The 17,792-nt window shown below is 34.2% G+C and overlaps 1 protein-coding gene and 1 pseudogene across 1 annotated transcript; both read right to left on the reverse strand.

Annotated features, from left to right (window-relative positions):
- Window positions 1-222: 222 nt before the first annotated feature.
- Window positions 223-9,780, reverse strand: LOC120148031 (annotated as a pseudogene).
- Window positions 9,781-9,892: 112 nt separating this feature from the next.
- Window positions 9,893-16,924, reverse strand: LOC120148038 (protein indeterminate-domain 16-like). Its single transcript, XM_039161239.1, has 2 exons — window positions 16,409-16,924; window positions 9,893-9,927 (listed from the first exon to the last, which is right to left on the reverse strand). The coding sequence occupies exon 1, from the start codon at window positions 16,886-16,888 to the stop codon at window positions 16,409-16,411; it is 480 nt and encodes a 159-aa protein (XP_039017170.1). The 5' UTR covers window positions 16,889-16,924; the 3' UTR covers window positions 9,893-9,927.
- Between the last annotated feature and the right edge of the window lie 868 nt (window positions 16,925-17,792).

Consider the following 17,792-nt stretch of genomic DNA (forward strand, 5'->3'; position numbering starts at 1 on the left):
CCTACTCCTCTCTTTCCTAGAAGTTTCTCATAGTGAAAATTTACATTAACCGTAGAGGGGAAAACAGAAGAATACTACTTGATTATTTGACAGTCAGCTTCACATGGGTCGTCTTTCCTTGCATGATAACTGGTCATTGTTTCCCAGAATCTTTTCGCTGTAAAAAAAGGGGGGGGAAGGTAAATTGGGCAAATGTAGAATGAAATTATAATTAGTTAAAGCCATTAATAGCAAGCTTAGTCAGTTACATTTGTTATCCTCTCAAGAAGAAGAAAGCTTCTTCCTAGCAAATACTCAAAACTAAAGTCGATCCTCAAGATGCAGTTGAATGGTTGCATTTCTAAGCAAACTAAAAGACATTCTACAAATAGACCCTTTTGTTGTTAACAAGATAACCCGAAGACCAGTTTGGCCGACTTTAGTATTGCCATTATAAGTTCTGCACTATTATACATACCGACGTGTTATTTTACCCAGATGAAAATCATTCAAGCTGATGGCCTAAGTGAGCATGGAATAGTGCGCATGCTCTTTAGTGCAGTTCTATCTATGAGACACTAACTCTTAGAAAGACATTGCATACGATGATGTGTGCTTACCATCCGTTTACTGACATAAAGCTGTATCTTAACTGGCATCTCAGAGTGGCTTTCAACCTTTAGGAACTTCTGTTTTTCAATCTCAAATTCTTTTCTAGATTCCTTCCTGCTACCAGACTGCCAAACTCTACCAAAATTACGAAGTCAGTTAGCATCACAATCACTCTCCACAATCTCCCCTTGCTTCTCTTTCTCCAGCTCCATCTTTCGCTTTTCAGCCGAAGCAGCCCCAACCCTTTTTGGATTCAACTTATGGGATTTCCATGACTTGTTTGATGACATAAATCTACTTAAAGCTGGTTTTACTTGATTGTTTAGCAAAGTTCGATCAGCTACCTCAAGCCAGGGAGGGGGTGCTCCAGAATGCACATTTTCCGCGGCATCTATTGTTGAAATGGAAGATACTTGAGTTAAGATCTGCGAACCTGAAGAAAAATTATCATAAGACGATGAGAAAAAAAATATTTTTCCTTGGAGCATCTCTCCACTTAGCAATCAGAAAACCATAGTATAATTCTTTTAGCACACGCGAACATAATTATATGAAACCAAAATGTAACTAAAGCATTACCCTGGGAACTGCTTTCTTCATTCACCATACTTTCCGTTTGATACGCTTGGCAGACCTGTATGAGAATATATATTTGTGAAGAATATAACTAAAACATCATATACGAAGAAACTACTTTGTGAAATCCCACTAAAGAAACTAGAAGGACACCCCCATAGATGTTATTATGTGATATGTTTTATTGACGCACGTGTTAGTGAGAGAAGCTCCAGCTTCTCTCTAACCAAGGTGTTTTCAAATTTCGAATTACAATAGCCCAGGCGTCTTTTGAAAATTTTTCTCTCTCCTCCGACATCCACCCATTGTCCGCTGCCGCCGCCGTCCGCCGCCATACTCCGACCACCGTTTGAAGCTTTTTTCTCCTGGGAAGTTCACCGACTCAAGGTGATTCCAAATCTGGCTTTAGATTTGCGATTGAGACATTCAATCGACTCAGATCTGCTCGAAGTTCACCGCCGATTTACGCCTCTTCCCGCCGCTAGTGGTCGTCACCGCCTCACCACCGGACTCAGCTTCTTCTCGCGACCATAACTCCCTTTCCTAGTGTCGAAAATCAATTCTATTTCCAGTGTACTGTAAATCATCTTTCCCAGATCTCTCCATGGAACCTCTACGCTCGTCTAAGCACAGGCGTACTAGTGGTTTAGCTGCAACAACTGCGGCAGGTGCAGCGTCTGTGAACTCCATTAGTACTTCCTCTGGACCTGACAATGCAATCAATTTTTCATTTTCCGGCAAGGAAAAACGTGAGAGGGAGAGCGAAAAGGAAAGGACAAAGCTCCGGAGACGGAACAGGCGAGCCTTCACTAGACGTATGCTGGCCGGATTGCGGCAGTTTGGTAATTTCCATCTCTCAGAGCGTTCTAATATGAACGATGTACTGGCCGCCTTGGCCCGTGAGGCAGGTTGGACAGTTGAGGCCGACGGCACTACCTTCAGGCAATCGCCTTCGCCCCAAAAGCAGCAAAATTCAAGAGTATTTTCAGCGAGGTTGGGTGATAGTCCTTTATCAACCAGGCGTTTGAAAAATTGCTCTGCTAAAGCTACTTCAGACTGTCACCCTCCTGTTGGTAGGATTGATGACAATGGACTGTCTTCTTCTCAAGGAGGGAAACAAAAGCTCGGAACTAATTCTGTAGTGCAAACATCACCAACTTTACCTATCGCTGATATTGTTCAGGATGGAACCAAGGAGAGCATCATGAAAGGGTACTCCTATGAAAAGTTTTCCGAAGTAACGAGAAGGAGAAAAAATGAGTTTCAAAATTGGTTGAAGGATGGTCATCCAAGAATCGGAAATGGGATCAGAAATGGTTGTTTCACGATTTTTATCGAAAACCTTCCAGAGATGATCCATTGGAAGAGACTTGGGTCTATTTTTGGCACACATGGTCATGTTATTGATGCCTTCATTCCTAAAAAAAGAAACTCGAAAGGAGTCCGTTTTGGGTTTATTCGGTATGCAACTATTGAAGAAGCAAGGAGAGCGATCTCAAAAATGAATGGCTCTCGTATCGATGACAGCAAAGTTGGCGTTTCTTATGCTAAATTCAAACCTCGACATTCCTATTGGAGGAAGTCCTCGTCAGGTGTTCTTCGCAAGTCCGAGATGGAAGATGATTCGAGGAAGAATCATTATAAAGTTGAAGGTGTTATAGATGAAGAAAAACTTCAGGTGTTGAGCAATTGTCTAGTGGGGTGGTGCAAGGACTTTGTCAAAATTGGTCATCTCGCTAGACAAATGCAAGCGAAGGGCCTCACTGGCTTTACCTTAATGAGAGCTGCTGGTAATGCGATTTTAATGATTTTCGAAGACAATGCTTCATTGAGAAGTGTGAAGAACAATAAATCAAATATTCTCGCAGAGTGATTCTCCATAGTCGAAGCTTGGTCAGAGAGTTTGGTAATGGAGTGTCGTCGAGTATGGTTAGTTTGCGAGGGTGTTCCTTTTCACGCATGGAATTGGGATACTTTCAAGAACATTGTTGATAAGTGGGGTTTATTACTAGCTATCGACGAAAGTTGTCAGTCTCCATCATCTTTTGATCGGGCAAAAATTCAAGTCCTCATAAAGGCTGATGCGAGAATTGATGCGATGGTGGAATTGAAGGTTGATGACAACTTCTTCAAGGTCATGGTGCATGAGATAGAGCCTTCATTCAAACCAAACTCTTGGGCTCCTGAAGAAGACGAGTCTCATTAGATCTTGTCTCTTCAATTGTGGTTTTGTTTTTATCTATATGGTTGTAGGTGTTGCTTTTAATTTGTATTATGTTCTGTTGCGTTGTTTTAATCCTACTGCTAGTGGTGTAATTAGAAGGTGATTAGATTGTGGCTTTGGATGAGGTTATATAGGGTTAAGGTGTTTGTTGTAATGGTGTACATCACCATGAGAGGATATTCCGTGGTGTCTTTTGTATCGGGTATTATTATCAATAAAATTTGAGGTACTCTTTTCTTCCTTCCAATGTTCGTTAACATACTTTTAGTATGTGAACGAATACGAAGGGAGTTTTTAATGAGACCTCCAACTTCTATAAAAAAAAATAGATGTTATTATGTGATGATTTCAAATTTTAGCATAGAACAGTCACAAAACAATTTCGTGGAAACAAAATAAGATTAGTTGCATAAGGAAAGAGCATGGCATAATAAACTTACCCCAATATTGTTCAGGTAAGCATTCCCCAAGCATATTCCACTGTTGTAAAGAAGATTTTGTTGGCTACTGCTATCAGCTGGAAAAGCATCACAAAGAACATAGAACAAACTAGTAATTCAGTTTAGTCTCATTTTCATACAAGGAAGTTTCGCTGAAATATCATAGAAATAACTAGCACTAGATTAAATAAGGAAAATATCAAATAACCAGATATTCATACCTGTCAAATCATCCGAGTTCAACAAACTCGTATTGGAATGCACACCCACATGCAAAGAAAAGTTAGCCTCATGAAAACTTGACCCAAAGTTTTTAACTTCAGGGAATCTTGAATTAGATATCTGATACTCATTTGTATTGTATTGTAAAGGCAAAACAACATTTGAATAACTTGGTTTAAGACTGTTAAGAGTATTTTGTCCAAGATTATTAGTTTTTTTAAAGTTAACTTTATTGTGGATATCATTTGAAGCTCCATATACAACTCCACAAGACCCTTCAATAGGAGCTGCCATTGCTTCACCCTTCAAAGACTCGCACTTCTTCTCCCACTACATTGACCAAAAATGAAATCCCATCACATAATTAACATTACAAGCTTTCTTTAGAACAATTTAACCGTCACACCTTAGTTAGATCAGTTTCCAGTATCCTATATTTGTCCAATTGTTCCATCTCACCACCGTACTTCCAGAGAAAATGCTTCAAATTCTTCAAGTGATGCGCATCCGCCGTGTATTAATAGCATTTTCACTATTCAAAGAACCAAAAACACTTAAGACTAGCTTTCAAACAATGCCATTACAGGGAGATTTGACTAAACTGACATTTTTTCAACGAAATTCTCTCTTTCTAACACCCTTTGACCAATATTTTCCTAAGTAACACTCTTTCGGCTGAGGTGGCACAAAGGCTCATCCCCGAGAACACGCTTTACCTGGGTTTTTGCTGACAGGGATGTCACGCGTGTAAGGCGCATCCCCGGGGATGCGCTTTCACGGGGTTTTGCTGAATCGGACGCCACGGGGTAAGGCGCATCCCCGGGGACGCGCCTTTCATTAAAAGTCATAAATGCCCATCCGCTTTTCCCCCAACTACCCTCCTCTATATAAACCAATTAACCCCTCATTATTCACACCAAAATCATCTTCTATTATATAACTCAAATTCTCCAACTATTTGAGTTTTATATTTCTTATTAATAGTAAAAAAACTATTTTTAAGTTAGTATTTTTTTAAATAGTTGTTATACATTAATATAATTATATAAATATTATTTTTTTATTAAAATAATATTTATATAATTATTATTTATTTAAATTTATTAATTATTTTTTGTGCTAATTATATTTTTTTGTCTACAGTTATAATGGAAAGTGAAATATTGCTGCGATTGGATGCAAATCATATCTCCAAACATTTTAGTGATATGGTAATTTTTTTTATAATTAATGTTAATATTTATTATTATTTTTAATTTAAATTTATCATTAATTATAAATTTTTATAATGCATATTATTTAGAAAACTGATCGTATTTTAGAGACATTTATTAAAAACCCACATATACCGACACTGCAACGTATTTTGCCATAGTTGTCTTCTACCGGGTTCGAGTATATTGCAACAATTATTGGCGGTTGCAAACTCGAACATGTCCTAATTTCTACATTGATTGAGAGGTGGAGGCCTAAGACACACACATTTCATCTTCCATGTGGAGAGACTACAATTACATTAGAGGATGTCTCTATGCATCTGTTGCTTCTCGTCGATGAGAATATTATGTGTGGTATGGCGGATGGTAATTGGCAGTCAATGTGCATTGAGTATCTTGGAGCTACTCCGCCAAAATTTAATGGAGGTAGAATAGTTTTATCATGGTTGAAAGCTAATTTTGAAGTTCTGAATGAAAATGCTTCAGATTATGAAGTAAAGGCATGTGTTCGGGCTTATATTCTACGAATCATTGGAGGAATATTGATGCCCAACAAATCTCGCAACCAGGTGCATTGTATGTGATTACGACATCTGATTGATTTTGATGAAACTGGAATATATAGTTGGGGCGTTGCAGTTTTGGCATTTCTCTTTAGAGAAATGTGTCGTGCGACAAATTATACGAAAACTGCTATCGGTGGATGTCTCCTGCAATCATGGGCGTGGTTCCGCATGCCTTTCTTATGCCCGATCGTCAATGAACCATACGTATTCCCCTTATTATTTAGGTAATTTTCGAACTAAATTTTGATTTAAATATTTTTAATTAAATAGGGTGACATTTAATTTATATTATATTTCATAGGTGGTCGATGAAAAAAAAGAACCATAGAGATATACCTATTGGACTAGAGGAAATCCGTTTACTTATTGATACAAAAGCTGGGTTTGATGTATGTTTTGAAATCTGTTTAAATATTAATATTTTAATTTAAAATGCTAGATATAATTAGAATATTATATTTATTTGAATTGTATATTTATATTTCAGTTTCAGTAGATACCTTATGCGAGTGATGAAGTAAAGGCTTACATCCCACCCCACCTGAGTGGATCATTAGAGGTTTGGATGTCAATTGTACATCTTATATGTTATGCTATTATTGAGTGACATTCAGTTGATCGCGTGCTTTGTCAGTTTGGTTGTACGCAATATATTCCTGGAGTACCTAGGAATTTAGACGACATGCATAACATAGATAGACGAGGAAAGAAAGAGGTTAACTAGGTGGTGAGACACAGAGATTGGATTGCGCTTTGGGAGAACCGGTATGCATAGTTGGTCCCTCGACAATTTTACGTTGAAACTGGTCATATGGTTACGAATAATTATATGGACTGGTTTAATGAAAATGGAAATTCGTTTCTACTTTCGGTGGAAGCACGAAGGATTAACATTCCTAGGCGCTTTCTCTCCGTCCACGAGTCGGGGGACGATGATATTGAGACGGTGGACGTCTCTCTCGGCACCTAGGAATGTTAACTCCTCGTGCTTCCGCCGAAAGTAAAAACGGTTTTCCATTTTCATTAAATCAGTTCATATAGTTATCCGTAATCATATGACCAGTTTCAACGTAAAATTGGGGCCAACTGTGCATACTGGTTCTCCCAAAGTGCAATACAATCTCTGTGTCTCACCACCCAGTTAACCTCTTTCTTTCCTCGTCTATCTATGTTATGCATGTCGTCTAAATTCCTAAGTGTTCCAGGAATATATTGCGTACAACCAAACTGACGGAGCACGCGATCAACTAGATATCATTCAATAATAGCATAACATATAAGAGGTACAATTGACATCCAAACCTATAATGACCCACTCAGGTGGAGTGGGATACAAGCCTTTACTTCATCGCTCGCATAAGATATCCACTGAAGCTGAAATATAAATATACAATACAAATAAATATAATATTCTAATTATATCTAACATTTTAAATTAAAATATTCATATTTAAACAGATTTCAAAACATACCTCATACCAGCTTTTGTATCAATAAGTAAACAGATTTCCTCTAATCTAGTACGTATATCTCTATGATTCTTTCTTTTCATCGACCACCTATGAAATATAATATAAACTAAATATCACTCTATTTAATTAAAAATATTTAAATTAAAATTTAGTTCGAAAATTATCTCAATAATAAGGATAATATGTTTGGTTCATTGACGATCGGGCATAAGAAAGGTATGCAGGACCACGCCCATGATTGCAGAAGCAGGAGACATCCATCGATAATAGTTTTCTTATAATTCGTCGCACGATACATTTCTCTAAAGAGAAATGTCAAAATTGCAGCGCCCTAACTATATATTCCAGCTTCATCAAAATCAATCAGATGTCGCAAACACATACAATGCACATGGTTGCGAGATTTGTCGGGCATCAATATTCCTCAAATGATTCGTAGACTATAAGTCCGAGCACATGCCTTTACATCATCATCTAAAGCATTTTCATTCAGAACTTTAAAATTAGCTTTCAACTATGATAAAGCTATTCTACCTCCATTAAACTCTGGCGAAGCAGCTTCAAGATACTCCATGCATATTGACTGTCAATCACCATCCGTCATACCACACATAATATTTCCATCGACGGGAAGCCCCAGATGCATAGAGACATCCTCCAATGTAATTGTAGCCTCTCCACATGGAAGATAAAATGTGTGTCTCGAGCCTCCACCTCTCAATCAATGCAGAAATTAGGACAGGTTCGAGTTTGCAACCGCCAATAATTGTTGCAATATACTCGAACCCAGTAGAAGAAAAATATGACAAAATACGTTGTAGTGTCGGTATATGTGAGTTTTTAATAAATGTCTCTAAAATACGATCAATTTCTTAAATAATATGCATTATAAGAATTTATAATTAATATAAATTCATGATAAATTAAAAATAATAATAAATATTAACATTAATTATAAAAAAATATTATCATATCACTAAAATGTCTGGAGATATAGTTTACATCAAATCGCAGCAGCATTTCACTTTCCATTATAACTGTAGACAAAAAATAATATAATTAGTACAAAAAATAATTAATTAATAAATTTAAATAAATAATAATTATATAAATATTATTTTAATAAAAAATATTTATATAATTGTATTAATATAAAATATAACAACTATTTAAAAAATATTAACTTAAAAATAAATTTTTTACCACTAATAAAAAATTTAAAACTCAAATATTTGGAGAATTTGAGTTATATAAAAGAGGAGAATATGATTTTGATGTGAAGAATGAGGGGGTTGAAGGAGTTTATATAAGGGAGGAGGAGGGGGTAGTTGGGAAAAAACGGATGGACATTTATGACTTTTAATGAAAGGCGCGTCATCAAGGATTCGCCTTATCTCCGTGGCGTTCGACTCAACAAAACCCCGTGAAAGCGTATTCCCGGGGATGCGTCTTATACGCGTGGCATCCCAGTCAACAAAAACCAAGGTAAAGTACGTCCCCGAGCTCAACCGAAAGGGTGCTATTTCAGAAAATATTAATTAAAAGATGTTAGAAAGAGAGAATTTTGACGAAAAGATGTCAGTTTAATCAAATCACCCCATTAGAGATAAACCACCGAAATGCCAAAGGAAAGGCAAAGCCATCTTTGTCGAATCCCCTAAATTTTGTGAAAATATGTTGCCAGTCCCTGAACATAATGGAAGATAGAGATTTAGTATTTAGTCCTATACTTCAAAAATATTACCTCGAACTTTTACAATTTAAAAATTCTAAACTAATTATTGATACTATTAGTATTTAAACAACGATTGGACTCAAATTCTTAAATTCAAAAAGTAGGAGAATATAATTTTTAACTTTTTAATTAGAGGGACTAAATCAAATTTAAACAAAACACAGGAACTAGCGGCATGTTTTGAAGATATATTTCACTCATCAAATCCAAACTTCAAATTTCCAATTTTCCTTATCCTCTCCAAGTAACTTGATCATAAATGGCTGCAAATTCCAAATTTCTTAAACTAAGTTGAGCCGAGCTTCAAAAATACTTCTATTTTATTTAAAATCTACAAGAATGTAAAAGTTAAAAACCCCTCAAATTAAAAGCCTTACCAAGTGAAAGAGATGCTAGGCTCGTCAACATCAGTATCGCAAAAGACGCACCAAAATCGATTGCGATCGGCATGTTCGGGTCGAAGAATGGTAGGGTTTTTCAAGAAGAAACGAACGTCGTAGATTTTATTTTCGAATCGAGAGAGGAAAGCGGAGAGAGCGGCTTTGTGGCTAGGGAAATACTTATGACGTGGCCCTTGGTTGTGGTTCAGCTTACAGACCTTACTGAACTCAAATTCACTCTTCTTCCCCTCCTCTTTCTTTGTTTCGTATTGATTTTGGTTCGTGAATGTCGATTTAGGTTTAGAGGTCGGTTTCTCTGAACGATTCGCCATTGTTGTACGGAGAAAAAAAATGACCCTAAAGCCCTAATTTTAAAGCGTTGCCGCGGTTTAGGATAAGCCGAAAACAGAAGAGAACCGCGATTTTCTTTTCGTTAAACTATCTTATTCGTCATTGAACTGCAAACATTTTTCTATTTTGGTCACTAAGCAAAAAAATTCAATTAAACATTAGGTTAAAAAAAATGTCAATCAAATCAATGAGAGTTAAATAGTTCTTGTTATCATATTGTAACAAAAAAAATAGTTAACTATTATAATGATGTGGTTTTTAATCGGTATAATATTATACTTAATTTTTAACACTTAATCATTTTTTTGTTTAATCATAATTCTAGATAACTTAATAGAATTAATATTGACAATTATAAATTTTAACTAAGTTAATAATCTCTTGAGTATGTGATTAAATTTCTCATTTGACACCTCCTCTCTCTCCCTTAAGTTGTAGGTATAATATTCAAATAAAATTATATTTCTTTCCTTTTCCTTTGTGTGGTAGACGACGACACCGATCTTGATGTTAGTTGTCGACCGTTTGTATTCCTCGTTTTTCCTTTATTTTCTTATATCGAATCTTTTTTTCTTTATTTTTTTTATTTTCAGTAACTATGTCTCTATAACACGCTTTCATCTGCCTTTATGGTAAACTTTCTTCTGTCTTTTGCTATATTTTCGACTGTTTAACCATTTTTTGTTTAATTTTCTCAATATTAGATTTGACGATGCATCAACTGATCAAGATATGACTTATTTGTTATCATGTTGATTTTTCCTACTTTGGACCCTCTAATTGAACTTGGATATACAGTTTGTGTTCGAAGATAGTTTTCTCACGACGCTCGACTCTAATTTACAATTATCGGTTTTCTTTCAATAGGTTAATCATATGTTGTGGTTTAGATCCGTTTATATCTATATTTTGTTCGAATTTTTTTAGATGAGTTTTTAACGTTTTCTTTGTATGGTCCGATCTCAATTAACATTTTTTTATGTCAATTGTTATATGAATATATCATAATTACGCGTTTTAGTTTTTTTTTTTCAACAAGTGGCCAACCTTGTTACAAAATTTATGTGTGTAACGAAAGGCCAAGGAATCGAATCAATCATGAAACTCAATCAATTAATTTGATTTATGAATTTGGTCCTACATATTTTATTTTATTCAATGATAATATTCTTGACCATATTAAAGGAATTTTTTGGGACACCAAAGATTCTAACACAACAGCCGAATTGACAATCCCCACTTTAAATATTTCATTTTTTTTAAGTTTAAAGTCATAATAATTAGAAGAAGATGGGTTGGGGGACATGGGAATATTTTCTTTGTTATGATTAGTTTAAGTCCCCCATGCAATGCAATCTCCATTATTGTGTGTTTGATGTCATTGTAAACCCTAAAACTCTGCAACTCTCCCTTTTTGCTTTTATAGTTCAACCCTACTTTTCTTCTTTTCTTTCCCTCCCATAATTTTATGGCAAGGGTTCACGTTTCCACATGTTCTTGACTATGATTTTTTTCTTCTTCCCACCGTCTTCTTTGCACAACACGTATTCGGATATCGATGTTTCGTACATGTATTTGATACATATTCGAACATACATACTATAATTATTAGAATGATAGTATTCGAGCATTGATTTACAATGTTTGTGTTCAAACACATATTTAGATCTCAAGAGTTTAAAAGATAATTAGAAAATATTGACTCGGGTTATGATAATCGAGAGAATAACAACGATTAAAATAAATAGGATCAGAAACAAAAATATCAAAATTTATGTAGAAAGATGATAGAACTTCACTATAATAAGGGAGGAAGGTACATGGAGAGATGAAAAGGATTCTTGTCCCTCCCAAAATGTTTTGTTTAATAACATTTTAGGTCCTTATTAATTTAAATTTAAGTAAAATTAAACTTCTATCCCTCCAATCTTTTATATTAGGTACCTGATAAGTCCTTGTTGTTTTAAGCTTAGGTAATTTGTTCCTCCCAATATTTCATCCTAGCTATGTCCCTTACAATAATATCGAAAATACAAGGGTTTGAGTCTATAAGACCTCACACTGACTCTAAGATTTTGTTTATTAATATTATATATTTATAAGATTAATTATTTGATGAGAAAGAAATCTAATATTGCGAGAAGATTACTTTAATACAAAACTCTACTTTCAATAAAAAATTAACATGAAAAGTATAATTTTATACAAACTAGATGTGCGGCAAGGTCCGTGCCCTGGACTCTCTACCCCTACACTATAGGTTTGGTTTGAGTCTTTACATCCACTATAATTTTTTCTCTTAATTTATACATAGTAAACTTTTTAATCCATATCAAAACAAAATTCGAATCACAAACTCTACCGATCGAAAATCTAATAACATAAAACCAGTCTAGGAAACGGGTGATCCTTTGTTCATAATTCATATTAGTATGGAAGTGATGGGATTAAGGGAAGAGATTAGCTAGGGATTCAAATCAGCTGATCATATGATCAAAGGAACATAAAAACAGTATCAGCAGATGGTAACAAGTGGACAAATGTGAAAAGACAAATGTTAAGGTTTTGTCATGACAAGAAGTTTGATTGTTTTGGCTAGGGTTGTCCCTACAGCTTTATCCTGCACTTCGACTTTATGGAAGACAATAATGGGTGTTTGCAATTCTATGATTGTAACCAAATAAGCAATACAAGACAAATGGACCTGTATTGCTAGTGGTCATATGTCAGCCCACGGTCTCCCATCGATATGATTGTTTTTCTGGTGATAATGCACAACGAATAAGAAGAAAAACCCAGAAATTAACTACGTTTTCACTTGCCATTCATCACCATTTCTTGCCCAACTCCACTCTCCTTGAATCTCCATCATTCATTGGTAAATACACAGTCGAAGAGGTTGTTGGAAGAATATGGTAAATTAGAAATTCCGAGTCATATTTTTTAGGGGTGAAGGTGGAGATTCGAATGATGAATTTGTTGATTCATATTCTACTTCATGAGATTTTTATAATTACACCTCATATGCTCAAAACAGTTGAGTGATGAATGAGAAATTGATGATCAAAGTTGTATATCTTTTTGAATATTTCGAATTTAAAAGATATTTTATGATTTCAATAAATTCGGATATTAATAGGATAATGTTGTGCAGTTTACAATTTTATATATTATTGTTGTTTTAAAAAAAATACAATAAAATGTTTTCATGTACTTAAGATTCATGTTTGAGCTAAGTATGAGAATATTTTGAATTCAAGTTTTTCGAGCTCGAGTCAAACTTGAAAATTTTAAGTTCGCGAGTTTTTTAATCTATTTTAATATTATATTTCGAGTTCGAGTCGAGCTTGAAAATTTTAAACTCTTGAGTTTCGAGTCAAACTTAATTTTACACCTGTCGAATCAAGTCAAGCTTCATAATATTCGAGTTCGGCTCGACTCATTTACAGTCCTACTCATAGATAAATAGAATTTTGAAAATCGAAGATTTTTGAAATCTTTGTTCTTTAAATCTATATTACTCGAACTTGAATATATCATATCCCTATAACAATTTCTAGATATACTCAGGGTTTCAAAATTTCCAAGATTTGATGTATACTCATGTCCGGATACTTCGAATTTCGAATAAAAATACTTCAAAAAAATGAAGAATCGGAATAACATAGCTTAAATAACCGAAAATTCACTTGTTATTTGGGAAGAAAAGCTAATTTGCATTTTGATGATGAATTAGGTTAAATCTATTGGAAGATTCTTGCAACCAAAAGAATACTCAAAACTAATAATTAAGTTAATCATAAAGGGTACTTTCCTTTCTTTATTTTCCATCACTTTGAAGGGAAAATAAAGATGTACTTTTCATGAGGGCCTAATTTTGAAACTCCATCGTACTTTGCCCCCACTAGGTAGTGTCCCCAACACTGTTGATAGTCTTGAAACTCATCAAATCAATGCCTTAAATTATTGAATAAGAGAGAGAGAGAGTTAAAATTCAATTATATAGTGTAAAATGTTTTAGTTTTATATTTTTTTAGGATTATTCGATGAGAGAAATTAAAAGTTAAGCTTAACAGTGGGAAATAATAAGATATTCATTGAAAAGAAAAAAAATAATGATAAGATAATCTCATCAATCTATTTTCACTTATCTAACGATCATAAATCTGTAGAATTTTACATTGCATATGTGAATCCTAATTATATATATATGGGTTAGGATCCACTTACCCATTTTAAATTTTTTTGTTTTACACATTTTTAGGATCGTTAGAAGAAGAGAAATCAATTGTTGAGATTAACTCATAATATTTTTCAACGAATATCTTTTTATTTCATAATGTTAATATCAATATTTGTTTTGCTTCATCAATCGATCCTAAAACTAAAAAAATTACACTATATAATTGGATCATAAGCTTATATATATACACTCCTTTTTATTGCCCGTCCAACTCAATTGGTAAAGCGCAAGGCTCTTAACCTTGTGGTCGTGGGATCGAGTATCATGGTGGGCAATTCATAATTCTGACTGTCAGAGGTCTCCCACGGAAGCTACTCTCAACCTGACGTTGGAGACATCCTACTATCTTACCTTCTCTTAACCTATTACATATGAAAATAGAGTCGGCTATTTTTTTTCCAAGAGAGTAATGTTTGGAGGTTGCGGACAAAAAAACCAGCTATAACTCCATTGTCACAAGCATCTTGAATGAAAGCTTCACTGTTGAACTCCTCTTGATTTGACTGATGCTTTCAGCTTATCAAAACAAATCAAATTATATAATTTTGGTCCTTCCAACGTTAAAGTAGGATCCTTTGTCAAAGAATAAAGGGATTGAAATCATAATTTAACCAAATAATGTCCGGTTATTTTGCGTTGGGATCTCAAACATAACTGGTGGGTGTTTGGTTTTTTTTTATGGAAAAGAAAGTTAAAAGGAAGTTGAAAACAAGTGGCATACAGACTGTTCTGTCTTGTTGCTGATGAATTTACTTGAACTTTTTGTTCTCATTCATTTTCTTTTCTATCAAAATCAAGGTTCTGGGTTCTGAAACTTGACTCTTTAAATGCAGGTTTGACTCATCAATGCCAAGTTTTCAGTACTGAGTTTCAACAGTTATATATATATATATGTTATGAATGATCACATAACCTGTAGGACTCTTTTCTTATGATCAATGATCATGTATGTGACATAAATATTTTATTTTCAATGATCATATACGATATTCGAGTAGTGAGTGTTGGATATCGAATATGTTATGATAACCGATACGAGTGTACTCATTTGAAATGACTTGAAACTATTGGAAGTGTGTTAACTCAATGGCAGGCTGCAAAAACTTGTAACTAATCTTCCATTTTTATCATCATGAATGTATGTTGGTTGAATGTGTCAGATATGAATATTTTTTCGATATGTTATGATCACATTATATATTTAGAGGATTAAAATTTAATTATATCAAAATGTGTGTTGAATAAGCGACAAACACGGATATTTTAAGAGAAATAAAAAATCTTGATTATCAAAATCTAACACTTAAAAATGAAGTCAGAGTTTGCTCTTCATATAAATACAATTTTTTTTATAATTTTCCAGCCTTACACTTTGATAGTGCGAATAGCATCAGTGAAACACATGATCCAATCTTACAAATTATAGCAGATAAGATATGCCTGCCTATCTGCTCCTGATATCAGTAGTAACTTTTTGCATTTTCAAAAGTTAAAAAATGCATATCCATATATATATATATATATATATATATATATATATATATTAGGACAATAATGTATCACCAAACGAAAATATTAGGACAATAATGCAGCAGTGTCTGCAGTCGATTGATTCCTTGCTATCTATGCTGGTAATTCAGGGATTTAAATTGTGTTTCGGTTGCTTTTATCATAATTACAAATATAACAGATGTTATTGCGATCATTCAAAGTATCGTGATCATGCAATAACGGTTTCAGACACACCACTATAACTATATATAGTCCGTTGTTCCAACAGTAGACCACTTTAAATCCTGGTAAAGCAAAAGAAACTAAGGGACTTCTTGATCTTAAGATGATAATATATATGAGATCTCACAATTAGATTGCAAGCAAAACCCATTGCTGGAATCTCAATTTCCAAAGCTCTAATCAAACAAGTTATCTGTTAAAACTTTGATTTGCTGTGCATAATCAATTATATATTCATAAACTTGAATATAGATGTATGATCATTAAAATGCAATCAAAACCCTTTGCTGGCATCTCAAATTCAAAAGCTCTAATCTGTTTCTACTTTGATTTCTTCTTCACATGCAGGCATCATGATAGTAAAGCAAAAGATGCATATGATCTTAAGATGATATGTATGTATGTATGGTCTCATTATTAGAGTAAAATCAAAACCCATTGCTGGAATCTCAAAAACATACATACATATATATATAGGTGTTTATTAAATGTATTGTTTTGTTTGCTTAAATCCAAAGTTTGAAACCCTTGAAAGAACAACTCAGCCATGGAGAATGGAATATATAATAAAAGAAGTCAGCTTTCTTTGAATAAAACAACAAGGGTTTTTTAGTTTTGATATATAAATGGAAGAAACATTGAAATTTAATTGTGATCTCAAGGCCTAAACCTTTGTCTGCAAGACTGGCAAGTAATCTCCATGCACGTAGAATCAATCTGCCTCGTCGCTCTCTCTTTCATTCTCTCCGCTTTCTCCACTTCTTCCCTCGCCCTCTGCCACATATTCCTCGCCCGAGAGAACTCGGACTGAGCCATCTCCATCTCCCTCTTCGTCAGCTCCCTCACTCGCTCCGCGTAAGCTTTCTCGATGGCCGCCTGCCGGATTTGCTCCGCTGCTTTCCATTTCAACGACTCCACGCTTCCTGTTGCGTCGCAGATTGGACCTTTTATGACACAATTCGATGGTTGTTGGATTGGCCTCAAGTTGATGGATAGTTGCAAGTCCAGTGAAGGACCTTCGTATTGATCCGCCGCCGCCGTGGATCGATACCTTAGGGAAGAAGAATCGGAGGAGCGAGAGGAAATGGGGAGGGGAGTAGGGAGAAGTTGAAGTTCCTTTTGGTCTTCGTCTTCCATATCTCAGAAAGATAGTGAGAGCTAATAATAATGGAGGGTGAAAGCAATTTCGCTGCATATATAAACAAGTTACCGCCTCCATTGCTTTTACCTTTTTACCCTTCCTTACCATGCAAAATGGCTTAAACCCAACTTTAATGCTGGAAATGACCAATCCACCCTTGTCTTTTGGAGCTGAACGGATTAGTTTTATACCCCTCCCTCCTATGCATATACGATTCTCAAATCCGAAATCTTAAAAAATAATAATAATTTTTTTATTGTTAAGGTCGTTTGGTTCAAACTTTTAGTTAGATTAATTTGAATTTAATAGAGGTATTTTTTTGGTTAAAACTTAATTAAGTTTTGAGAATTTCACGGATTTAATATAGTTAAAAAATAATTAAGTCTTAATTTTTAATGGATTTGAGATTAAAATATGTATTTAATATTTAATATTGAAAAATTTTAATCATTCTTCAATCGAACTAATTTCGATGGTCAACCATTTAACCTAACTAATAAGGTTCGATCGGTTATTTGATTAAAAATAAGAAGTGAACACTCATAACGGATCTTAATCCATATATATATATATATATACCTTAATTATTTGTTTCATTCTTAAATAATAGTTTTTAATTATTTAATTTTAAAATATTAACTTATATAAAATTATTATTATATTATAAATAATTTTAGAATAAAAGTATTCTAATATTATTAACTAGATTGATATTGAATTAACTAATGAAACTAAATTATAGATTAAAAAAATACTAGTTTTATAAAATTGAATATGAAATGGAAAGTAAAGGGCATTATTGTGAAATCATTGTTAGGCCCGTAATAGAAGGAAACAAGTCGTACGAAATAACGGATCACGTTAATATTAGGTTATGATGAGTATCCTTTGTGCGTCGTA

Source organism: Hibiscus syriacus, unplaced genomic scaffold, assembly GCF_006381635.1.
Source record: "Hibiscus syriacus cultivar Baekdansim isolate YM2019G1 unplaced genomic scaffold, ASM638163v2 tig00110946_pilon, whole genome shotgun sequence".
Taxonomy (NCBI): domain Eukaryota; kingdom Viridiplantae; phylum Streptophyta; class Magnoliopsida; order Malvales; family Malvaceae; genus Hibiscus; species Hibiscus syriacus.